This window comes from Triturus cristatus, chromosome 4_1 (assembly GCF_964204655.1).
Source record: "Triturus cristatus chromosome 4_1, aTriCri1.1, whole genome shotgun sequence".
NCBI classification, from domain to species: Eukaryota; Metazoa; Chordata; class Amphibia; order Caudata; family Salamandridae; genus Triturus; species Triturus cristatus.
Window position 1 is genome coordinate 619,890,653 of NC_140585.1, and position 27,375 is coordinate 619,918,027.

At 45.9% G+C, this 27,375-nt stretch overlaps 1 protein-coding gene across 6 annotated transcripts in view; it reads left to right on the forward strand.

Moving 5' to 3' along the window:
• The window catches only part of PPP1R12A (protein phosphatase 1 regulatory subunit 12A), a 1,183,401-nt gene that overhangs the window by 1,039,016 nt on the left and 117,010 nt on the right, over positions 1–27,375 (forward strand). For all 6 annotated transcript variants that reach the window (XM_085652988.1, XM_085652990.1, XM_085652986.1 and 3 more), the window contains one exon: positions 15,145–15,286. In XM_085652988.1, the coding sequence (XP_085509114.1) occupies positions 15,145–15,286 (142 nt within the window). The remainder of the gene's footprint in view (positions 1–15,144; positions 15,287–27,375) is intronic.

Here is a 27,375-nt window from a genome sequence, read left to right on the forward strand (position 1 = left end):
GTCTCTTTCAGCAGTGGGGAGAGCCTTGGTTAGATCTATTCGCCACCGAAGAGAAACGCACAATGTCCAAGGCGGCACTCGCTCGGCGACGCTTTTCGTCACGAGTGGAGTTGCGGTCTGTTGTACGCCTTTCCGCCTATACCACTTCTGCCCAGAGTGCTGAAGAAGATCAGGCACGACCGGGCCCAAGTCATCTTGGTGGCTCCGGATTGGGCACGAAGGTACTGGTATCCCGAGCTACTCAGTATGTTGACCGATCCTCCGATACGTCTGCCCCTTCGGGAGGATCTTCTGTCGCAGCAGCAGGGGACGGTCGTCCACCCGAACCTGTCCAGCCTCCACCTCCATGCGTGGAGATTAAGCGGCGGCAGTTGATGCCATTTGACTTGCCTCCTGTAGTCTGTGATATCATTCTGGCAGCCAGGCGTCCCTCCACAAAGACGGTATACGCCTGCTGGTGGAACAAATTTGTGGCATGGTGCACAGCAAAGGCTGTGGATCCCCTTTCCGCCCCTCTTTCTGAGGTTCTACTGTTTCTTCTTTCTCTGGCCCGGCAGGGCTCTGCCCTGGGCACCCTGAAAGGTTATCTTGCTGCCATCTCTGCCTTCTTGCGGCTTCCTGATCAGCATTCTCTTTTCAAGTCCCCTGTTGTTACACGCTTTCTAAAGGGCATTACTCACACGTTCCCTCCTGTCCCTTTTGTAATGCCTCAGTGGGACTTGAATCTTGTTCTCACATTTCTAATGTGCACTCCCTTTGAGCCTCTTCATAATTGTCCTCTTCGTCTGCTGACGCTTAAGACTGCTTTTCTGGTAGCCATCCCCTCGGCTAGACGGGTGAGTGAGCTCCAGGCTTTATCTTCAAAGCCTCCTTTTCTCTCTGTTTATCCGGACAAGGTTGTCCTCCGGCCTCGTCCCTCCTTTCTTCCATTTCATCTTGGGCAGTCTGTCACCTTGCCCACCTTCTTTCCGCCTCCGCATCCTTCCAAAGAGGAAGAGAGGCTCCACCGTCTGGACCCAAAACGTGTGCTCTCCTTTTATTTGGACCGCACAAAGCAGTTCCGGGTGGACGACCAACTTTTCGTTGGATACGTGGGTGCTAAGAAGGGGAAAGCGGTGCACAAACGGACCATCTCTCGGTGGGTCGTTTTGTGCATCAAAATTTGTTATTCCTTGGCAAAAAATGACCCTCCTGTTGGGCTGCGCGCCCATTCTACTTGGGCCACGGCGGCTACTACTGCTTTGGGACGAGGTGTCCCTTTGCAGGACATCTGTCAGGCGGCAACGTGGGCTTCGCTACACACGTTTGCCAGGCATTATTGCCTTGACAGCCAAGTCCGGAGGGATGGCTTCTTTGGCCGTTCTGTCCTCCAGGACTTTCTGGTGTGATCTTGGTTCGCAGACCCACCACCGGGGACGGTATTGCTTGGGTATCTATTCTAAGGTGAGGAATCTAACTAACGTGTTTCTTTCAGATGAACAAGTTACTTACCTTCGGTAACGATGTATCTGTAAGAAACATTAGTTAGTTAGATTCCTCACCGACCCACCCATCCTCCCCGTTCTGCGAACTGACATCTAGGGTTAAGGTTATCCTTTTCAGGCCCCTAGATTTTATTTTTGGCACCAGTGTCGGTCTTTGCATGGCTCTGCGTTCCTGGCGCGGAAAGCTATGTACAAGAACTGACGTCAGCGCGCGAGGGCGGCGTCTAAGTACTCCGACGTCATTCCGGCGGACGCGGAGCCGCAGACGACTCCTAGCGACGCGCAAGGGGTATTGCTGACGAAAAATCTTCCGGATCCAGTCTGACGCCTGGGGATATTCTAAAGTGAGGAATCTAACTAATGTTTCTTACAGATACATCGTTACCGAAGGTAAGTAACTTGTTCTTCACCCGCAGGTTCTTCACCCGTTCTTTCAAATGTGGGGGCATCCACAGATAGACCTCTTCGCCACGCACGAAAACAAAAAATGCCCAAGCTTCGCCGCCAGATACCCACACCCATTGTCCAAAGGAAAAGCGATATGGATGAACTAGTCAGGCAAATTTGCGTACGCTTTTCCACCTCTCACACTAATTCCATTAGTGGTGCGAAAGCTCCAACAGCATTCCCTCATGCTGATCCTAGTAGCTCCAACATGGGCCAGTCAACCGTGGTACACCACGCTCCTGGAACTCTCGGTAGTACCACACCAAAAGCTACACCTCTCACCATGCCTCCTAACCCAAAACCATGGAGAGATCAGACACCAGGACCCAGCTCAGCTCAACCTTGCGATCTGACTCCTGAAATGCTAGAATTTGGATACCTAAACCTTCCCCCTGACTGTATGAATATCATCAGAGAAGCTAGACGCCCTACCACTAGAGCCTGCTACGCTGCCAAGTGGAAAAGATTTGTTGTTTATTGCCATAACACAATCAATCCTCTAGACGTGTCTCTACAACACATCATATGCTACTTACTCCACCTACAAAGGTGTAATCTAGCCTATACTTCCATTCGGCTACACCTCGCAGCAATTGCAGCTTACCTACAAAACAGGCAGCACCTATCACTTTTCAGAGTACCTGCCATTAAAGCCTTCATGGAAGGCCTGAAAAGAATAATTCCCCCCAGAGTACCACCCTCACCTGTGTGGAACTTAAATATCGTTCTCACAAGGCTGATGGGGCCTCCCTTAGAACCTTTGCATAAATGCGAACTGCAATTCCTCACATGGAGAACAGCCTTCCTTGTAGCCATCACTTCCCTTGGAAGGGTCAGTGAGATACAAGCACTTACCATACAAGAAACTTTTCTTCAAATGCACCAGAACAAGGTTGTTCTCCGTACCAACCCAAAATTCCTACCTAGTCAGTTCCCCTTTTCACCTAAACCAATCTGTAGAATTACCAGTATTTTTCTCGCAACCTCAGACTGTTGCAGAAAGGGCTCTACACACGCTAGATGTCAAACGAGCCTTACTTTACTATATCCAAAGAACACAACCTTTCAGAAAGACCAAACAACTGTTTTTCTCTTTCTCTCCACCACACAAGGGCAACCCCATCTCAAAATCAGGGATAGCTAGGTGGATTGTAAAATGCATTCAGATTTGCTACCACAAGGCAAAACGAACGCTATCCGTTCCCCCTAAAGCCCATTCTACACGGAAGATAAGAGCTTCCATGGCTTTTCTAGGGAACATCCCATTAGATGAAATCTGCAAAGCAGCTTCATGGTCAACACCGCACACTTTCACTAAACACTATTGTGTAGATGTGCAAACCAAGCAACAAGCTAATGTGGGCCAGGCTGTACTAAAAACATTATTTCAAACCACTGCAACAGATACCAGTGGTCGCCGCTAAGGTTGGGAACTGCTATATAGTGTATGCAAAAGTGTGTAATCTGCAGCTCATATGCCTCGAACGGAATATGCTACTTACCAGTATGCATCTGTTCTTGGCATGTAGGGCTGCAGATCTACACACGCCCAGCCGCATGTTGGGATACGTAGTCCTTACTGTGAGCAAAGTATTTTCCTATAGTAGGTATGGTGCACACTTTGTAAATAAAAAGCTTTTAAAAAGTCACGAAAGTGATGGCGGTGGTCGAAGCTCATCTACGCAGATCCGGGGTTTCAGTCTTCCCCCTATCTCGACGACTGGCTGTTGAAGGCGGGCTCGCCCCAGGCAGTCGTTACCCACCTCCAGACTACGGCCGACCTCCTGCATGTCGCTGGGATTCTCCATCATCGTGCCGAAATCACACCTGGTTCCCTCTCAGAAGCTCCTCTTCATCGGAGCGGTTCTAGACACAACGCGGTTTCGAGTCAATCCTCCCGAACAGCGAGTCCGGGATATTCAGGCTATGATTCCGATCTTTAAACCTCTATCCCGGGTTTTGGTCAGAATGACTCTTGAGGCTGCTGAGCCTCATGGCCTCCTGCGGGTCGATCATGCCAGGTGGCATATGCGGGCTCTGCAGTGGGACCTGAAGTTCCAGTGGGCGCAGCATCATGGGAATCTGTCCAATTGCGTCCAGATCTCGGAGGGCACTGTATGACAACTACAGTGGTGGCTCACGAACCAGGATTGGGTCAATGACATATCCCTCTCCCGTCCCCAACCAGACCACACCATGGTGACGGACGCATCCCTTCTGGGCTGGGTTGGCCACATGGGAGAGGCGGAGATCAGAGGCCTCTGGTCTCCAACGGAATCCGGGCTCCACATCAACCTTCTGGAGCTCGGGGCAATTAGTCTTCCACTGAAAGCATTCCATTTCTCTGTCCAGGGAAGAGAGGTGCAGGTGTTCACGGACAACACCACCTCCATGTGGTACTGCAACAAACAGGGCGGGGTGGGGTCGTGGACCCAATGTCAAGAGGTCCTCCCCCTCTGGACATGGCTGGAACATCAGGGCATATCCCTGGTGGTTCAACACCTGGCAGGTTCTCTGAACGCCAGGGCAGTCTAATTCAGCCACAGGTGCATGATGGATCACGAATGGCATCTTCACTCGGAGGTGGTGCAAGGTCTCTATCAACAGTGGGGAGAGTCTTGGTTAGATCTATTTGCCACAGAAGAGAATGCGCAGTGTCAGCAATTCTGCACATTGGAATTTCCAAGGCGACACTCGCTAGGCAGCGCTTTTCGTCGCAAGTGGAGCTGCGGTCTGTTGTACGCCTTTCCGCCTATACCACTTCTGTCCAGAGTGCGACCGGGCACAAAGAGTCTGGTATCCCGAGCTGCCCAACATAGCCATCGATCTTCCAATCAAACTGCCTCTTCAGGAGGATCTTCTGTCGCAGCAGGAGGAGACTGTCCTTCACCTGAACCTGTCCAGCCTCCACCTCCTTGCGTGGAGATTGAGCTGCTGCAGTTGACTTCTTTCGACCTGCACTCTGAAGTCTGTGATGTAATCTTGGCAGCCAGGCATCCCTCCACTAAGACTGTATGCGCCTGCCGATATTTGGGCACACCGTGTGCCGGTAAATAACGCGTTTACTTCAAGAACGATTTATGTTAGGCTGTACCTCCTGATGGAGATGCTTATGTTATGTCTCCACAGAGAAACTTCTTATTACGGAGGCCAATACACACAAAGCAGGTTCGAGAAGAATCGGACCTGCCTACTTTCGAATTAGAGATGAGGCCGGGTGCTCATTTCACGGTTGGTTAACAAATAGGTTGCCAATATGGAGGAGGTTTCGTATCCTCATTTTAGAAATTATTTTTAATGGTGGTGGATTTTGTACACAAAAACAGTCCACAGATTATTTTCGTTTCCAGCACGTTTACAGACATGGTTGTAGGATTGGCCTTAATGGTAGTGGACTTTCCTATATAAAGATAGACCACGGGCTATCTTCATTTTTAAAACATTTAGTAATATGGCTATAGGGTTGAGGTTCTCTTCTTTTGTTTCTATTTACATTTTCTTTTCTTTTATTTCTTTTTCAATTTGCAACTGTTTTAAAAGGCCATGCTAATATTCATCTGTGAGAGTTGCTACATAGCATACAAGCACACCAAATAGGTTGGAGATGCCATAGGGTGCTCCAGCACACAGTTATGTGCCTGTTTCAAAAAACAGTGCTACGAATTTAATGTAGAATACACTTGTTCTCTCGCATTTTGAGTTAAATTATGTATGAGGACATTCACATGTTATGTTGTCAATTGTGACCTTAAGGTTGTCACAGTGTACAAAAACAATATGTATGTCTTTCTGCAGCCTTGATAAAGCCCAGGGGGCGAAACTTACGTCGGCTGCTGCTGTTCTGCGTATTCTGAAAAGTGAAAATAATATTAACGGAAAGACCTTATACAAGATTGTGCCTGGCTCTCAATTGAAAGGACATTTGACTATTGGCTCAACTGGATTATTTTATGTGGGAGAAAAAAAAAATCTTTTTATCTTTTTTTTCTTTTTTTCTCTATTCTTCTTTGACTTCTGTGTTGGATTAGAGATAGAATGATTGGGTCTGCTCTGGTGTATTGTGGTTTAAGGCAGTTACTACTACCTTGGGAAGAGGAGTTCCTCTACATGACATCTGTCTGGCAGTTATGTGGGCATCACTGCACAAGTTTACTAAACACTACTGTCTGGACAGCCAAGTCCGGAGAGACGGCTTCTTTGGCCGTTCTGTTCTCCAGGACACTCTGGTGTGATCTTGGTCCGCAGACCCACCACTGGGGTTGGTATTGCTGGGGTATCTATTATAAAGTAAAGAATCTATATCCAACGTGTTTTTTTCTTCTTCAGATGAACAAGTTACTTACCTTCGGTAACCATTTATCTGTAAGAAACATTAGTTAGTTATAGATTCCTCACCGCCCCACCCATCCTCCCCGTTCTGCGAACTGATTTCTAGGGTTAAGGATATCCTTTCAGGGCCCTAGTTTTGTGCACCAGTGGTCAGTCTTGCATGGCTCTGTGTATCTGGCGCTGAAAGTCGTGTACAGAACTGATGTCAGCGCGCGAGGGTTGCGTCTAAGTAGCTAACGTAACGTCATCCCGGCAACCATGACGCCAACGACGGACGCTGGGCCGACCAACGCCATCTTCCGACGCACAAAGGTACTGCTGATAAAAAAACTTTCAGTTTCCAGCCTGACGCCTATGGGGTAATTCTAAGGTAAGGAATCTATAACTGTTTCTTACAGATATATCGTTACCGAAGGTAAGTAACTTGTTTGATAAGGTTATATTTGGGAACAGCTGGGTCAAATGATCTGGAAGAGCACCTAGAGTGTAGAGATTTACAGCCCATCTGCTGTGAGCTTTAGCCTTTAAGTCCTGTATATCATATTCTGCTGATATGATCTATGCGTGTTTTTCATTAATAATTTTACGATATGTTTGCTTGACAGATTAGTTCTTATTATTTCCTCCACATTTAGAACACTGAGTTTGCTAGTAAAGACTCCCACTCCGAACTTGTCTCCTCAATTTTCTTCCAAAGTGGGAGAGACATCGTTGGCGGCCTTTAGGCTTAGCCGCGTCACTCTACATCAACTCCTTTCTGTATTAGGGCTTGACGAAGGGACATGCAGCGGCAGAACATTGAACACACCCCAGATAGCTTCAGAGTAGATACCCGATGATGAAAAATTGAGGCAGCGGGAGAGGAGGAGGCCTTCTCTATCCAAGAATTTGATTCGGAACCAGAAATCGAGTTAGAGTCCGAAGATGTTCCAGCAGGACAGGGTGCTGTGAGTAACAAAGCCGGTTTGCCCCTCAAACTTTCTTTCACCAAACAAAAGGCTTCTGGGCCACACCTGCCTTCTGGCCTTGGTCGGCACCGATATACTGCTTCTAACTCCCCGCCCCTGGGCACGGCACCGAAACAGATTGCCAAGCCTTCCGGCTCGGTTCCAAGTCGAGAACAACTACTTTTGGCACCGAAACCTTCATCTCCAAAGGATAAAAAGGACAGGACCAGTTTGGCACCAAAAATAAATGATGCTCCTCCAAAGCCTCCAGAACCGATTGTGGAGATTATGAAGGAAAAACTGGATCCTGAGCAGAAGAAAATCTGTATTAATCCAGGCACTAGACACGTAATAGCTAATCATGTCACACCTTCTAAAAGGAACATTCCTTCAGAGGACACAAGTTAAAAAATTCCTCTAAAGAAGAAAAAGAACATGGCTACAAGTCCTATCCACCCTGTTCCTCAGATCCCTCCACCAGCTTCACGACCACTAGGCCCAACCCCTTTAGATATTACACCACAGGGTTCTCCACACACACAGCCTGATATTTATTATAGGGGTGAATACAGTCCACCACCAGTGGATCCATGGAATGATTACAATATTGATCCTCCAATAGATAATGATCCTGACCTATACCCTACAAAGCTATCACCTCCTGATGACAACACAGCATACCAGGAGTTAAGTCCTGAGCAGTATCATACCATGGGGTCACACTACATAAGGAATCCTAAGACGAGGATTTTTTATTTGAAACTTTAGGAACATCACATAGGACGATCTTTACCTATGTTAAAAAGACTTGATGCAACATGCTGATGATATTTTTAAAGACCCTTTACGGGCTCGTGTTTTTAACACCAAGTGTGGACAAGAAATACAAACCTCCAACTGATCCAATTTTTATTAGAGGACAGTTGCCTTTAAATTTCCTAATTCTGTCCAATGCTCGGTATAGGGCAAATTCCCAAACTTCAGCAGATGCACCACCTTCAGACAAGGAGTCTAAATTGATAGATGCATCAGGGAAACGGGTGGCTGTACAATCCACCAACCACTGGCGTATAGCCAACACACCAGGCCTATTAGCAAGATATGATAGAGCCTACTAGGATGAAATGGAGCAGTTACTGCAATATCTTCCAGGATAACACCAGAAAAAAGGACAAAAATGTGTACAGATGGGGAAATTAATATCTAATTCCTCGGTCAGATGTGCACTAGATGCTGCTGATACTGCAGCAAGGGAAATTAACACCAGCATTCTTCTTAGAAGGCATGCATGGCTCTTAATCTCCGGTTTTAAACTAGAAATTCAGCAAATTATCAAATTATTCTTAATGCCCCCTTTGACAAACAGAATCTTTTTCTACTTCAAGTAGCTGAGTCACTTGAGTAAATGAAAAAGGACACAGGAGTGGCAAAATCAATGGGAGCCGTTAAGTCACCATCCAATAGAGGCTCCTTTCACCTTTTTATAGAGGAGGATCTTAAGGTAATTCCTCAGGTCCCAATGTATCCTCATACAGGTAAAACACACAACCCTTGTCGTCAAAAGGTTTCTATAAAGGTGGGTACAGAGGAAACTATTTCAAAGGCAGAGGTAAAGGTACACCAATGTGTACCTCTCCATCTCCCTACAAACTGTGACTTGCCTATAATTCCCCCCGACCATTTTACACCTGTCGGGGGAAGACTACAACAATTCTTTCCCATTTGGCAATCCGCAACATCCGTCAAATGGGTATTAGACTTTATCCAACATGGTGATTGCATGGAGCTTACCAGCAATGCTCCCAATGTTCCACCTCGCAATCACAGACTTTCGCTACAACACCAACAGCTCCTCAAACCAGAAGTACAAGCTCTTGTAACAAAAGGAGCTATAGAACCAGTCCCATTACAACATCCAGGATCAGGAGTTTACTCACTTTACTTCCTAATATCCAAAAGAAGGACGGGTCTCTATGACCAATCTTAGATCTCAGACCGTTAAACCTATACATACTTTCAGAACACTTCCATATGGTTACCCTTCAACAAGGGCCTCCACTTCTACAACAAGGGGACTTTATGGACACACTAGATTTAAAGGACGCATACTTCCATATTCCAGCCCACCCAGCACATCGCAAATATCTCAGATTTGTGATAGCAGGAAATCACTATCAATTCAAAGTACTCCCATTCGGAGTGACTACTGCACCCTGAGTATTCACCAAATGCGTAGCAGCTCATGTAAGAAAACAACAAATTCATGTCTACCCATATCTGGACGATTGGCTCATCAAAGCCAACACACAGCAGAAGTAACACACTCAAGCTATCATAAACCTTCTCCATCAATTGGGATTTACAGTCAATGCACAAAAGTCCCAACTTCAACCCTCACAACTGCGACCATATCTGGGAGCAACGCTAATCACTCACACAGCTCTAGCTTCTCCCAATGCAGCCAGAATTCAAAGCTTTCAAACTTAATTACTACAGTTTCAAAACAACCAATACCGAAAAGTCAAGACTTTCATGCAACTATTAGGGATGATGGCATCATGCATTGCGATATTGCCTCACGCAAGATTACACGTGTCCTCTGCAGAAATGTTTAGCACGTCAGTGTAATCAATCACAGGCTCAATTAACAGATCTAGCATTGGTAGACAGCCCCACTCCTCGCTCTCTGCAGTGGTGGAATTCACAAAACCTATCAAAAGAGTAGCCCTTCATCGACCCGATTCCATAAGTCGTACTAACGGCAGATGCACCTCTCCCAGGTTGGGGGTGCCCATCTCCACCATCTAACATTTCAGAGCTTATGGGACACCAAACATTAAAGTCTCCACATCAGTTACTTGGAAATTCTAGCTGTTTATCTAGCACTAAAAGCTTTACAGCCCCATCTCATAGGGAAAGTTGTCCTAGTCTGGATGGACAATATGACAGCTATGTACAAAAACGGGACACACACACACACACACACACTCTACAGTTGTCACGCCTTTCTCAGACCATTTGGCGTTTGGCAATACATCACAAGGTTTATCTTCTGGTAGAACACCTTCCAGGCATGCACAACCAATTTGCCGACCTCAACAGGATGCAGCCATAAGTGCACAAATGGGAACTTCTTCCCCAGGTTCTCCTTCCATACTTCCAAAAATGGGGATTTCCACAAATAGACCTCTTTGCCAGAGCAGAGAACTCAAAATACCCAAACCTCACTGCTATAGTCCCACACCATCTATCCAAAGGCAGTGCCCTATGGATGAACTGGTCAGGGATATTTGCTTACGCTTTTCCGCCTCTCCCTCTCCTTCCATTTCTGGTTCGGAAACTCAGGCAGACATCACTCACACTGATTCTAGTGGCACCCGCATAGGCTCGTCAACCATAATTCACCACACTTTTTAAACTGTCCGTGGTTCAACACCAAAAGCTGCACCTCACTTCCACCCATCTTGCACAGAACCATGGATAGCAGACATCCAAACCCCAAGGAGCTCAACCTAGCGAGCTGGCTCTTGAAGTCATAGAGTTTGGATACCTAAATCTTCCACCAGATTGTATGACAATTCTTAAAGAAGCAAGAAAACCTACCACTAGAGCATGTTATGCAGCAAAGTGGAAAAGGTTTGTTCTACATTGTAAGAATACCGCAATTGATCCACTAGATGAATCTATACAAAATATTATTTATTATCTTTTGCATCTACAGTGAGTTGGCTTAGCCTACACATCTATCCGACTACACTTTGCGGCAGTAGCTGCATATCTGCAAAACAGACCACAGTTATCCTTATTCAAAGTTCCAGTAATTAAAGCTTTTATGGAAGGCTTTCAAAGAATAATACCACCCAGAGTACCACCTGCACCTGTCTGGAACCTTAACATTGTTCTCAGAAGATTTATGGCTCCATCTTTTGAGCTGTTACACAATTGTTCATTACAATTTCTTTCTTGGAAGGTTGCCTTTCTAATTGCTATCACTTCATTAAGGTGAGTTGGTGAGCTACAGGCATTAACCTTAGGAGAACCCTTCTTTCAACTTCATAAAGATTGAGTGGTTTTTTGTACTAACCCAAAATTCCTTCCATAAGTAGTTTCTAGTTTTCATATTAACCAATCAGTTTTGTTACCTGTATTCCTCGCTCAACCTGATTCATTAGCAGAAAGGGCTCTACACACACTTGATGTCAAAAGAGCACTTATATACTGTATTGATAGAACAAAAGATTTTCGCAAAACAACTTTTTGTTTCATTTGCTCTACCTCATAAAGGAAATCCTATATCATAATCCGGTATTTCTAAATGGATTCTTAAATGTATTCAAGCCTGCTATGTTAAAGCTACAATAACTTTTAACTATACCTCCTAGGGCACATTCTACTCGCAAAATAGGAGCATTTATGGCCTTTTTAGGTAACATTCCCTTAGCTGACATATGCAGCTACATGGTCTACACCACTCACATTTACCAAACATTGTGTGGATGTATTAGCACATCAACAAGCTAATGTGGGACAAGCAGTGTTAAAAACACTTTTTCAAACAACTGCAACACCCACTGGTTCGCCACCGCTTTGGGAGAATACTGCTATACAATCTATGCAAAGCATGTGCATCTACAGCACACATGCCTCAAACGGATTATATTACTTGCCCTGTAAGCATCTGTTCTTGGCATGTAGAGCTGTAGATTCACATGCGTCCTCCCTCCTCCCTGGACACCTGTGGTTGTTGCAGTTCTTATTCATATTACATATGCATGGACTCCTCTGTACTAAAATTACTTAATCCATTCTCACCCTCTTGCAGGAAAACAATCTTACAATGGAGTAGATGCCCATGTCCACTATCACCGAAAGGATGAGTCTCTTTCGTGACTGGAAAAAATTACTTTGAAGAAAAACAACTTGCAAACATCCAGACCCAACACTAGAGGGTAGGAGTATGCAAAGCATGTGAATCTACAGCTCTACATGCCAAGAACAGATGCTTACAGAGTAAGTAACATAATCCTTTCCCATGTTGCTCAACAATTTCCTCTGTGTTTCCTGTACAGAGTGAACATCAGAGTCCTCTATTCTCCAGTGGAACAGCACCACCTTATATATCTTTTGGACCTGTGCGTCATTCGTTGTGACCTCAAAGCTTTTCCTTAAAAGTGTCAAAAACTGCTAAGCAGTTATGGTCACAAACTAAAATGCACCCATCCCCTGAAATTCCCCAGTTAAGTCCAGCAACCATAGCTTACGCATCTAACATGAAACTATAACTAACACACCAAATGCAAGGCTTGGACCCCAACAACTAATTACTTCATAAATGTCCTACATTATCTCACTAGTGAAATGACCTTACTATTAATGATGTAATGTCATGATCTTGAGTAATTTTTTATATCTGAAAGAGACTGTAGTTACAGATTCCTTACCTTTGAATTACCCCCAGACGTCAGACTGTATCCGGAGAATTTTTCTGTAGCAGTACCCCGGTGTGTCAGTAGGTGGTGTCTGTCAACTCCATCGTGGTCACCGGGATGATGTTTTGGTGTCTACTTAAACGCCGCTTCTGCGCGCTGATGTCTTTTCTTTCTTTTTCCACGCCAGTCAGCGCAGATCCGGAGAGAGTGTGCTCCTTTCTTTTTTTTACTTACTCTTTTTCGACTTTTTGTCAACGCCTTTGAGTCCTCGACTCCTAGTGCACGAGGGATGTCCCATATTTTCTTATTCTAAGGTAAGGAATCCATAACTAAAAGTCTCTTTCAGATGAACAAGTTATTTACCTTCGGTAACGATATATCTGTAAGTGACATATATTAGTTATGGATTCCTTACCGCCCAACCCATCCTCCCCGTTTTGCGAACTGACTTCTAGAGTAAGGGACTCCCTTTCAGGGCCCAAGTTTTATGCACCAGTGGTCAGTATCTTGCATGGCTCTGCACTTATGGCATGGAATGTCGTGTACAGAACTGATTTCAGCATTCAAGGGCGGCGTCTAAGTAGATACCGCGAGGTAATTCCGGCGATCACGACACCAACGACGAACGCGGAGTCAACCGGCATCACCTACCGACGCGCAGGGGTACTGCTGAAGAAAGATTCTCCCGATCCAGTCTGACGCCTGGGGGTAATTCTAAGGTAAGGAATCCATAACTAATATATGTCTCCTACAGATGTATCGTTACCGAAGGTAAGTAACCTCTTCTACAGTACCAAACTTTTAACGTAATGCACCCTGCCCTTAAAGTTCAATACGGTGACTTACAACACTAGAAGGGATGACTTGAGCTTTGCCATAGATTGAAATGGCAAAGTTGAGTTAGCAGTTTAAAACTCCTCCAGCCAGCAATTGCAAGCTGGAAGTCATCCTTTTGGTTTTGCCTCATTGTTGTGGCACAACTAGCGCTGCAGTCCACAAGAGACTTTAGCTTGCAGGCCTAACACACCAAATATGACACTCATTCCTTATGCTTGATGGGATAGATAAAATGCAAAAGTGAAATATAATCTTGCAGTTGACATTATATATCAGTCAGTCAAATAACTTTATTCAGAATCGTTTTGTTGATCCATAAAAGTAGATAAATTAAGCGAAAAAAATGAGAAAACATCATATAATAAAAACATGATACCATGCATCATGGCTTAAAACCCCATTCAATATATTGTTAAAACTCCATTAGTAAAAATCATCCTACTTTTCTCAGAATTAAAACAAAATTCAAATTCAGGCTAGAGTCATCTTTTAGTCATCTTCATAGACTACATGGCATCCTTATAATAAAAATGTTTCTTTTCCATAAGAATTGGTCGTAAAAATGTTCGCCTAATATCTCGATAAATCTTGCAGAACAACATAAAGTGCATCATTGACTGGGTGGTTTTCCCATCACATGGACCACTATAAATTATTTTCTACCATTTTTCATATTTTGGGAATGCTACCAGTTCATGGATTATGCCCTCTCGCAGTCTAGTCAAATAAAATCTATCTTGAGTATTTGTAACTTTGACTAGGTATTCGGGTAGGCCAGACAACGTTATACTAGTCATGTATCTTCACCCTCTTAATTTTTTCTCTTCTCTACTATCTCTTTCTTGACTTTTAATTTCATTTTTGCCGTATTCCGTATATCACATTCCCATTAACACTATAAAAAAGACTGTTTGAATGCAGTATTATTTATTGCTTTGAATAGGTGCTGTATAACTATGCAGTGTATTTAGGTGTTACTTATTGGTTTTAATATTGTAAAATCCAAGACCTTGCATTTTGTGTGAGTCCTAGTTATATTGACCAACCAGAACCTGAAGTAAGACCATTTAGTTGTCAATAATTCTGTTTGAAATACGAATAAGTGATCCTGTTCATATCTACTTTTTTTATGAATTAAGAATTATTAAAAAAACACTATGAAGAACAATAAAAAAAAAATCCATTGACTTTTGGGAGCCTGAAATAGTCTTGCATAAATCATTCCTTTGTATAGATAAGCCATTTCAACCAGCCTCATCCATGTTTATCTTTAGCGTACCTCTAATCCATGAACAAAACCTAAATCCAAACCTAGATAATGACAATTCCGCCACTTTGTTTTTGTTTGTTGCTTTGCTTTTCTACTGATAAAAAATTAGGGTTAGGTTACCTAAAATGTAATTTGTGGTTAACTTTTTCATAGCTGTTTTTCATAGCTGTATTTCCTCAAACAAATGTATTCATAGTGACATAATAAGATCTTATTATTTAAAAAGTTTCCAGAGTCAGCTTTTGGTATGTAAAGACTGGAGAAATTTGCAATTGGTTTTGAAAATAAAGAGAAATATTGCCTCGATAATCAATTTTTAAGACTATATTTCTGAAAGTTAGAACGTGTAATCTGTATTTTACTACATGAAAACAAGTTGTAAATATATTTTATTTTTATAGGTACAATACAGTAACATCCAGCACTTCTTCTAGTGAGCGTATTGATTACTTATTGGGGAGATCTGGGTCAAATAGCCACTTAGAAAACAGAAAACCATTTTCTAGCAGGCTAGAGAAGGATGATTCTTCTGGCTTTAAAAAGGTAATGTCTTGGTGATCAACTCTCTTGCTGTATTTTCATTTACCGAATATGTGCCCCTGTGCTGCTTGTTAATTACGTTGTTCACATAAAAATGTACTTTAGATTTTTTTGCATCTACTTCTGCATTCAAATGTATATCTAAAATGTTCTGATTCGCAAAAGGAGGTGGAGACCTAGTGTTAAATCATTTGTGATTTCTGTTTTTGTTTATTTTTCTTAACAGGTTTTCACATATATGATTTCTGATGTATTTTCGGAAGCTTTGCAAAAGAACTAGCAGATCATTTGAAATTGTATTCTAATCTAAATTATTAATTACCTATATTAGCACAGATATGTTGCAAGACAGAACTCATAAAGTTGTAATGAAACGGATATTTCCATAACAGTTTTTGTAAAGTGCTACAAGGTCTCCTTAAGGTCCCTATTGAGAACTGGGTATTCCCCAATAATAGAAGGTTTTAGAGACTTCCACAGGTGTAGCAGAACAGAGTTTCCAAGAGTTTATGAAAGTAAATTGAACGATTAAGCCGGATGATACAAAATTTAAAATTCTATCCTTGAATATCACTGAGATATTATGCTTTGTCAAAGGTGCTAACTCGCAAGGCTTCCTGGCTGCAAATTCTGTCTGCCCATAGAAAACCTTGGCAAAAGACTATATGCAGAAGAAAGAGTGCATGACCTAGTTAGGCTACACCAGTCCCAATGAATGAGTCATCGAAGGTGCTGATTCTCGGGTCCCAGCGCACTTAAAGTAAACAATAGGATCAGTTGACACCACTCGAATCAACCATCTTACATATAATTATGTGAGACGGCAGGAGATACTATTGGGTAATTTATTTCATGGCTATAATGTGAGGCTCAGGCCGACTGAGGACGAGCCTCTTGGCCGACTTGGCTTTCCTTTTGGTTAAACTGAATTCCATTCCATTGCTAGGCACCCCATTGCAGGGCTTTGAGGAGGCTATGTGGACATCCAAAATTAAAGAATTATTCTGATAAGGACTTCTAACAGCAGATTTCCCACCTTTTAAATATTCCTCAGGCGTCAATTTTGATCCGGAAACTTTTGAGCAGTACCTCTGCACTGCAGCTGGTGGCACCATGCAGGTCTGTACTCAATCAGTCCGGATTTGTAGAGTGCAGCTGCATTACTCGTGAGGGTCTCGAAGCGCTTGGAGATCATGCTGTCTGTTCTATTGGTTGAATGTCCAGGTCTTGAGGTCCTTCTTGAACTGCTGGAGCGATGGTGAGGCTCTGAGGTTCAGGGGGAGGTTGTTCCAAGTCTCAGCGACCAGGAGGGAGATGAAGCAGCCTCTACTATTCGTCTGACAAATGCTTTGGGTGGCTGCTAGGGTGAGGGATTTGGAGCGTAGTTTCCTGGTGGGTTAGTGGAAATGTATTCGGTTGTTGAGGTACACCGGTCCTTTGTTGTGTAGTGCGTTGTAGGTGTGGGTAAGCAGCACAGTTTTACTCAAATGGCCTATAAAGGGGTCCCTTCTGGTCGCTGAACTTAGTTTCTTTCTTTCGGCGCCACCAGACGCCAATCCAGAGGTACCTCTTATCTCTCAGAGAGCTGTTTACCTCCTACAGGTTCGAAAATCCAGTGTACAAGAGAAATGTCACCTTCCAAAACAACAGGTTTTAGACCCTGTAGGAACTGCCTTAAACAAATATCTGTGACCTATCCTCATCAGGTTTGCCTGTGGTGCTTGGGGTGAACTCAAACTCAAAGGCCTGCATTTACTGTGTGCAATGAACCTGAAGGTTATACAAGACTGCGATGTGGAACACTATAGCCAAGAACTGGAAGACACTGAGACAATACCGGACCATGTCGAAGTGTCGGTCCCGATCCTGAAGTTGCACGAGTCGTTCCAAGGGTTAGTCATAATTGTGCTCCCAAGTCAGCCGAAGAAGAAAACACAAAACATCCAAGCAGGACTCGCCCTTTCTTGCCACTCATACACTCCTGTGAAGGCACAAGGGCATCACCATGCTTCTGGATCTATCTTCCAGAGCTATTCGAGTTTCTGGGACCATCTGTAATACCGGGGTGGATTGGAGCGTTGCGCAAAGCCGTGTTCCAACTCTTTGATTCCTTTCTGACTCCCTCTGGTGTGCCTTCAGGCCACAAGTTGCTGAAGGGCTGTCTATCTGGGGTACTGCTGGCAGATTCGCCTTCACGCCAGTTGGACCCTCAGAGCCCACAACTGGGCCTCCTCCTACTTCCATTTCGACTCCACCTCTGGTGCCACATGCCAGCTCCATCAATGCCGGAGAACAAGGTGCCCATCCTGCTCTCTGACTTGGAGTCCCCATGCTATTATGGGCTCGACAAAGGCCACACTCTGCTTCCATCAAGGTGCCGCCTCCCCCACTTGGCTTACTAACACCCACAAGGAAGAGGTTTCATTTCTTATTTGGCATGGATTTAGACAATGATTACAGCATGGGTGATGAGACTGGGAAGCAATACTACAAGGCAAATTGGTATGATGACCTTCAAGAAGCCATTTCCCCTGATACTTTTCCTCAGTCATAGCTCCTCTCACCCCGCACTGCCACTGAGTCAAGCTCTTTTTACTCCGTGATCATGAGTAGGGCAGCCGAAGTTCTTGCCCTCCAGCTCCCTACCGTGGAGATCAAAGCCAGTGTTTTAAGAGAAGTACTCCTGCCAGGGCAAATATATACTGAGCCCCTCTTGCCCTTCAATGACACCCTTACAGATGCCCTTTTGTCGGCTTGGGCCAAACCTTGCTGTGCTGATGCTCCACCCACCCCTGAAAAATTCCAGATTGTGAGGTGCCTCCCCATTGCCCAGGGCAGACCTTTATTTTAACTCAGTACCCCCCTCTACTGAGAGCTTGGTAGTGCAGGCGTCTAACAAGTCGGACAAACCTGAATAGCTTTATGACCTTTAGGAAGGAAGCATTTTCTGCAACATGCTTGGCCCTCAGTTCTATGAATGCCAGCTACTTCCTGGGTCGCTGTTCCCAAGCTCTTTAAGATTCAGTGACTCAAGCTCTCTCTGCTGTCCCAGGTGACCTACGAAATGTCCTCACCCAAGCCATACAGGATGGTTGTGATGCGGCCAGGTTCTCAATTCATTGTGGTTTGGGCTTAAAATTCCATCCGGCAAGCCATTGTTACCAGCATTCCCATTTGCCACCACACCTGGCTGTATTCAACTAGTTTCTCCAGTGATATCCAAGTGTCCCTGATGGATATGCCCTTTCATGGGACTCACCTGTTTTGGGACACAGCTGATTCTGCTCAAGGATAGCAGGTCATCTGCACCCACTTATTGACCCGGCTTCGCACAACTACATCAGTCAGCCATACCAATTCTTTTGTGGCTTCGGCAGAGGTACCCCGTACTGTTGCCAATTCAGCCTCCGCAGGGTGCAGATCAGTTTAGTGTCCGCATTGTCACCCCACACCCAGGGTCAGGGCCACCCATCTGCTCAGCCCACCATACCAAGCAGCCAGCCATCCTGTTGGAGGCAGGATCCGATGATTTTTGGCGGTTTGGCAGACCATCACGCCGGACAGGTGGGTCCTGCAGAGCTTCACCTAAACTTTCATTGTCAGTTCGCCGCACCTTCTACCATCCCCAGAGTAACTGACAGAGGACCATCTGTCCATCTTATGACCGGAAGTGCAGGCCTTTTAACTGTTTTTATTTATGTAAAATCAGCCAGTACGTTGGTAGGTGAACCTTGTACATAGAAAGCAGTACATTATTTACTCAAATGATCGTTATTAGGGAAGCATAAGTGTGGGTATATATCAGAAAAAGAACCCAATCTCCCTCCCCCACCCAGGTTCAGGATTAATTTCCTCCTAATGGTGTGACCTCTGGGTAGGAGGATGTTGACTGACTTGCATCTAACCATGCTTAAGGGGGGTGTGATCTACTTACCCCCACCTCCTCTGTTTCCAGACCATAGTAACTCAGCCATGGGGTACAAATCTTAGTGAACTTTTTGGGGTATCCTCTGGCCGTATGTCACCATTTCTGCCCCCATATATAGGCCCATGCTCGTCCTCCATTCCACCACCGTGGGCAGGGTCGCCGCTCCCCAGTATCAACCTATGTCTCTTATAGCAACTATCAACCCTAGGTTGCACAGTAAGAGTTTGTGACGGGGGAGGTCTACTTCGGTGGGGACGCCCAGTAATATGTACTTGGGATCCATGGAAATTTGTGCCCCAAGTGTCTCATTCAGCTCTTTTATTATCCAGAACCAATCGCTTCTAATATGTTGGCATTCCCATAGCATTTGCATGTAGGTGCCTCAATGTGTTTTGCAGCGTAGGCAGTTGGGTGCCTCCACTCTTCCCATAATGTGTAATCGTGCCCTGGTGAAATATACTCTGTGAAGGATTTTGAACTGTATCAGTCGCAGCTTAATTGCCACCTCTCGAGGCTGCATCAGGACCCCCTCCCAGTCAATAGCCTCTAATGGACCTGTGGTAACTTCCCATTTGAACTTGAGTGACGTCAGATTAGGGTTTTACATGTCCATGAGACAGCTTTTTTCTGCATTTCCTCTTGCAATAGTCTACCCTCTAAAGGCACATATTCGGGGCCGTCCACGGTGTTTATACCCTCCGCCTTCCAGGCGTGTTTCAGTTGTAGGTATTTATACCTTTAGGTGTGCATAAAGTGATATTCAGTTTGGAGCGCTGAAAAGGGGATCAAGTCGTCGTCATTTAGGACATCACCCCCTACTCTGGAAATCCCGACCAAGTCCCATTGATTGAAGCCCTGAAGCCCGTTGATTTCCAGTAGTTTCCTGCCCTCCCAGAGTGGAATCGCCCTTGTGGGGCTTTTGTCCCATACCATTTGCCTTTCCGCCCCTTTCCGTGCCACTCGTGGGTGACCCCCATTCCAAAGTGTGTGCAGAGTTCCCCGCTAATGGCTTTAAGGATTGCTTCTAGTACATTGGGATAGGTGTTCTACAGAGTGTAAAGTAGTTTGGGTAGCGTAATCATTTTATACATGGCGGCTTTTCCCTGGAGTCTCAAGGGAAGCCGCCTCCACCTTCCCACATATTCACGAAATTTCACAAGAACCCTCTTAATTTTATAATGTAAACAAGCTCCTTCGTTGGTGAAGATGTAGAGTCCCAAGTAACGTAATCCCTAAATGTCCCAGTATGTCGTGTGCATCTAGGGTTCCACCCACGGGGTACAGACTCGACTTGTCCCAATTTATATTATATCCCACCTGGCTATCATATTCTTTGAATAGTTGCAGTATCGTTGGGAGTGTCTTGTCAGGGTTAGTTACATAAAGCAGGATGTTTTCTGCATACAGCGAATTCCGTTAGTCTCTTAGACAACCCGTTACATCTCTAAATACCCTGATTTCTGGATGTGTTCTGACCAAGCATGCCATTGGTTCCAGTATCAGAGAGAATATCAGTGGGGACAGAGGACAGCCTTGTCTTGTGCCTCTCCATATTGGGAAGTCCGCCGACGTTACCCCATTAACTCGGACTTTTGCTCTCGGGTTGGTGTTCAGCAGTTCCACCCATATCATGAAGCCTGGCCCAAATCCAAATTTTACCAGGGCTTGGCTCATTAATGACCAATGAACCGCATCAAAAGCCTTCTCGACGTCTAGGGAGAGGAACAGATGTGGGGTGGACCTATTCTTCACCTCATCCAGCCAGTTGGCCAAGCGGTGGGGATTGAAGCGTGTGGTTCGTCTGGGCATAAAGTCAGATTAGTCATGGCGAATGAGGGAAGTGATCACTGGCAACAGGCGTGTGCCTCGAGTGGATACTAGGATCTTGATTTCAACATTGAGTAGTGATATTGGACGGTATGACCCACAGTCTGGGGGGGCTTCCCCGGTTTGTGAATCACCATCACAGTGGCGTTGCAGAGGTCAGGAGGGAGTGTTCCTTCATCCCGCGCCGCTCTGCATATATTTAGAAGGTGTGGGCATAGTAGGTTCGCATTACGTTAAAAAAAAATTCCATCTGCAGTCCATTGGGACCCGGGGTTTTCCTTGATTTTTGTCTCTTGATAGCTTCTAATACTTACATCAGTGAGATACCTTTATACAAGGCTTCTCGTTCCTCCCAGGCCATGGTGGGGGTGTCTATTCCACTAAGGTAGGTTTTTATCTGCGACTCTTCTGCCAACGGTCTGGCGTCATAGAACACTGCGTAAAAGCCGGTGAAGGCACCTGTTGTGGCAGTTGCGGTTACATGTACTTCCTCTTTCTCATGTATCATGACCACCCATCTCGATTCTCTTTCCTGCCCAGTCAGGCCAATAGTTTCCCTGCCCTGTCTCCCAACTCATTGAGTCGGTTGTGTGAGGCCTGGATTTGCGTTTGCACCTCCCGTTCTGTCAGGGATGGCAATTCCCTATGTTTAATTGCTATCTGGCGAAGCAGAGTCGTGTCACTATAAGGGCCTATGTTTTTCTCAAGCTCTAGGAGCTTCCACTCCAGGGCCTCAACTTGGTGGGTCTCCTCCCTTTTTTTATTCGCTATTGCGTTTTGCACTCTCTCGTAACACAGTCTTATATGCCTCCCATTGAGTAACCGCCGAGGACACTGAACCCTTGTTTTCGCGGAAATATAGCTCAGTGTCTGTTTGGATCTCACTAGCAACTACATTGTCGTGTAGATCCCAGGCATTTAGTCTCCATCCTTCCTCTATCTCCCACCATTAACCAAAGGGGCGAATGGTCAGATATTCCCCTAGCTAGGTAGTCCACCTTTTCTGTGGTCTGTATCTCTCCTGCTGGAGCGAAGAGGTAATTGAGTCTAGAAAAGACCATGTGGGCCCCCGAGAAGTATGAGTGAGTGCGGGCGACCGGGTGATGTCGACGCCAAAGGTCAGTTAGCCCCATGGAGTTCACGAAGTCTGCCAGTGAGGTGGATATGCTTGTTCCTGGACCTCTGTGCATGCAATCTAAGCTCGGATCAATGACGTCGGTAAAGTTGCCACCTATGATGTGTGTGGAAGGAACAGATTCCAAAAGTATCCCTGCCAATGCCTCTAGTGTTTGATTTTGTAATCGACGCGGAGCATAGACGTTGATCAGTGTAAACTCCCTCTGCCCCCAGTTTCCTTGGACCGTGACAAATGTACCAATAGGGTCTGTCCAGGTCTTGGTCGTGTGGAAGGGGGGGATTCCTCTTAATCAGTATGGCAACTCCCCTTGCTTCGCAGAAAAATCCTGCGTGTGTAAACACTGCTCGGGATCAAGACTACAAGTAGCCCAAAGCACAGCCTCCGGGATCGCCGAAAAGCATATGCTGCTGCAAATGTACACGGTGCCCAGGGGTTCGGGTTGCACGGTCTCCACGAGGGATGTGCATCTCAGAATTGCTGAGAGTTCAGATCAACCTCAGAGACCACGAGAACCCACCTCTTGTGTTTCAGAAATCTTCGGAGTGTCCTTCAGGAGCTGCGTAGATGCAAACCAGTCAGATGCGTTTCAGGTGCCTGCCTTTCAGGGGAGTAACTCCATTACTCCATGGGAGATTCTTCAGTCATCCAATGAAGTGTAGATAGTCAAAGTACTTGGTTTCTGTAGGAGAGTTTTGTCCAGGTAAATCTAAAGTCCTGTAGTCAGGGGTTCCTACATTATACCCAAGGAAGGGGTGGGACAAACTCTGGGGACCCACCTATGGGAGGGTCCGGACGCTACACCCATGTCCTTTGTCCAATTTCGCGCCAGAGCAGGAGCAAATGGCTCCTGCAACCGGTTTGAGGTGGACTATGCACAGGTACAGCAAATGTGCCCCCAGTGCAGACATCAAAGCACTCTTGGAGTGCACCCACCCAGCCCCAATGCACTAAAGCCTGCCCTGTGACAGGCAACCTATTGTCCAGCCGTCCCCTGACCGAGTTTCGTCCAGCAGCAGGAGGGCTGACTTTAGTCTGTGGCTGGCAGCATCCATCTTCTGATGCCTGGGTCGAGAAAGCATGTACCGGTGTTGTGATATTTCACCCTCTAGTAGGGTGGAATCATACCTGTCACACCAGTTACTGGTGTTGAGGTATGATTCCAAGGTGTTTGACACCAAACACGACCTGTTTCCATGCAGCCGTTTTAAAGTTAGCATTTACCGCAAGGTTAAAATGCACTTAAGAGTATATGGTTGGCTGCATCACAGACAACCCCGGAATAGAGGTTCCGAAGGCTGCAGAGGGGCTCTGCTCATGCAGGTGCGCACCCTCACATAAAACCCAGCACCCTGCCTTCAGGATTGATAAGGCCTGCCATAGGTGTGACTGAGGTTTATATGAGCAGTGCTATGGAGTAGATATAGTGAACCTATATCTAAGTAAGGGGTGCATGCACCACCTTACACAGGCTGCTGTAGCAGACCTGTTGTGTCATTTTGAATGGTCTCCCAGGGGTGGCATAATACATACTGCAGCCCCTGAGAGGCCTATGCCCTGGGTACATAGTATACCGTATACTAGGGACTCATAAGGGTACCCCAGAATCCAATCTGGAGTGTACTTAAGGTACATGCAATCAATTTAGGGAGAAAGCAGATGGGCTGACTTCCTGATTTTGTTTTTATTTTGCAGAGTTTTATATAGCGCGAACTTGACCCGAATCGGGTAACAGAGCGCTTTACATAGCACCAGTTACGTTACATGAGGATACACATTCATTTTTTGTTAGGCACGGGGAGATTAAGTGATTTGCCCAGAATCACAGGATGTTCAGCGTCATAACCGAGACTCGAACCCAGTTCCCCAGGTGTGAGGTCGAGCGCCCTAGCCGTTAGGCCAACTCCTCTAGCAGGATCCCAGTCAAACTAAGTCGAAAACCAGCAAAACACCAGGAAAAAAGTGGAGGTAACCAAGCAGTCAGATTCCACCTTCCTACAAGCGTTACCCATGTTGCCATGTCAAAATCCCAGTCATGTCTTTATTGTTGATTCTATTGTGATAGCTCAGTCTCCAATCGAACAATAACAAACAACATTGCGCAGTGCACTTAGCAATTGTACAGAATGTTCAAGGTATTTGCTAATATGCCTACAAAGTGGAAATGTAAGCAAAAGCAGTTTCAAAGAATACTATCCTGCACAGGCACGCAAGTAATTGTGTTTCAAATGTCCTTGTGTTTAAGAAAATGTCACGCAAGCTCAGATCCCGCCGCTGCCACCAATGTGAGAAGTTGGCCTGGTGTATGATGTCACTAGTTCTAGTGTACACCTTATATCAGTCCAAACAACCCTTATGGTGATTGGTTGTAAAGTCAACCTTATAGACCAGCTATCCTAGTGGTAGCATGGACAAGAGCAGTCTTAGGCTAAACTCTGAATGGCATGTGAAGCCAGCTGTGATACCATATGTAATCCCTTGAATACCAAATGAAAGGACACCACAACAGATATATATATAAAATAAAGTGTATTTATTCTAGTCCAACCCTCAGCACTCTTTATGAGATTAGAGGTAAGTACAACACAGTCTTATTTAAGCATACATTAAGTCACACAGGTAAGTAATACAGTTAGGCCCTAGGGGCCACGGAAACCTATACTAAAGAAGTGGTATAAGGACCACTGTCACGGAAATAGGATAGGCCTAGGCCTAGGGAATCGCTGGGGCTACACTACACTAGCAACAGTTAGGAAGTGGGAGGCCCACGGGATTCAGGTGCAGAGTGGAAACACTCATGCGCAATGCGTATAGTCGATAGAAATAGTACAGTTTAGAAATAAACAGTTTAAGGACACTTCTGAAGCAGCTAGAGAGTCGAGACTCGGAAACTAGACCCTAGGATAGTCACTACCCTTGTGAGCACCGAAGTACCCAAGTTACCTAGCCCACGGGCTGCGGGTGCATAGGTGTGAACTTGCGTCGGGTTTCGTCGTGGACTTCTATGGATGCCTGAAGGAAAGTTGCTGACAGGCAGTCAGTGAAGAGTGTCCGGTGGATCCCAAGGCTGGGATCAAGAAGAGAGGAGACCTGCAAGCAGAAGGGACAGAGTCAAGGTCACTAGCCAGTGACCACGTGGAACCAGGAAGGAACCAGGCGATGTCGTGAAGATTGCAGGTGAAGGTGAAGCTTGTCGCTGCAGCCACGAGGACCAGGGAACGTCGAGGACGACCAGGACCAGGAGGCGAGCTGTCCCACGAAGGCTCTTGCTGTCGGCGGCGGCGAAGTTGGACTAGGACTCACCAAGCCTTGGCAAGCGGAACCCACGAAGAACGGAGGACTTGCTTCTGGTGCAGACCGGGAAGGTCTGGGGTGCTTCTCTTTTGTAAAGAAGCGGGAGCCAGTCTGGAGGAGCCAAACCAGCGGTGAAGATTTTAGGATGCGTCGTCACAAAGGCCACTAGCCAACGGGCAAGCAACCGGACAGACGCGGCAAGCAGGAAAATGCAGAAGGGCCCCACGCAGGACTCGTGGAGTGTGGGGGGCTGATCTTCGGTGCAGATGGTGCTTGGGGTTGGGGCTTCTCAATCCCCGGTGCACAACTTCAAGGGTACCTCAGAAGCTGCGCTGGAAGATACTCGCCACTTTTCCCAGGTAGCCGGTCCCACGTCTCTCGTCGCCTCCACGGATCTCAGCTCGGATGTGGATCAGGGTCGGAGAAGTCTGGAAGTCAAGGCTCTGGTCGGGCTCTGCAGTCGGTCCCTCGTAGAACTTTAGCAAAGCAAAGGGTAGTCTCTTGATGGTGCCTGTTTGCACAGGGTAGCCACTCCTTGGCCACAAGGGAGATTCTTCAGTCTTCTTCTTTCGTCGAATGTCGAAGGTCCAGAGTTTCTGTTCAAGTTGCAGGTTCAGGATAATCTAATCTCCTGGGGCCCAGCTACCACTCTTATCCAAATCTGGGGGGCTGGGTTACCTGCTAGGTCACGCCTTATGGGTGGGACCTGGGAGGGGGGTGGTTACACCCTTTTCCCTTTGTCCAGTTTCGCGCCAGGACTGGGGCTGGAGTGCCCCAGCACCGGTTTGAACTGGACTATGCACGGGACACCTTGTGTGCCCCAGGCAGATCTCATTCTATTCATCCCTCCCTGCCCCAATACACTAAGGCCTGTCTGGGGTGGTGCTCGCACCTCCCAAGGCAGGAAACCTATTGTCCAAGCCTCCCTTGCCGGGATCACTCCCAGCAGCAGGAGGTCAGACTCGTGTCTGTGGCAGCAGCATCCATTTTGTGATGCTGGGACTCTGGTTAACTTTAACCGGGTAAGTAGGTTACAACATGTCTTCTCCCTCTAGAAGGGAGGGATAATATCCTCATCCCCAGAAATGGGATGGGGGTATTATTCCAAAGTGTTAGACACCTTACACGACATGTTTTGATAAAGCCAAACCATAGTTACCATAACCGTTTAAGATTATAAGGCACTTTAAGAGTATATGGTAGGCTATATCATAGAACAGCTATAAGGACATGGTTCCGAAAGCTGCAGACAGGCTCAGCTCATGCTAGAGCACCATCACACATGTTACCAAGCACTCTGCCTCCAGGATTGTTAAGGCCTGCCATAGGAGTGGCTGATAGGTACACATGTGTCTATATGTAAGTTAGGTATAGGAATACTACACCTAAGCAAGGGGTGATTGCACAACCTTGCCCCAGCTGAGTGATCAGCCAGTTGTGTCATAATGGAAGGCAAGGCCAGGGGTGGCATAATACATGCTGCAGCCCCTGGTAGGCCTAGGGTACACCTATGCCCTGGGTACCTAGGGTACACTGTACAAGGGCCAATAAGGTGATCCTATCCAAATGGGTTATGCACCTAAAGTACATAGTATCAATTTAGAGAGAGAACAGCAGGGCTGTGGGTCTGATTAGCAGGCCCACAGCCACATCTAAGGCGAAAACCAGTAAAGCAAAAGCAAAAAGTGGGGGTGAACATAGAAAGCAGACCCTACATCACTTAAAAATGTAAAAGGGTGGTTTCGATATTTGTGTCTAATGTGACCACGTGACACCCACTCCTTCGACAGGAGAGGACTAAAAATCTTCCTAAAAACAATGCTAAAATATATAGTGTTATAGAAACCTAAAATCACAAGCCGGGAGCAACGATCTCTAGCTTATTTTAAAAGTGTAATTTGTTGTGTT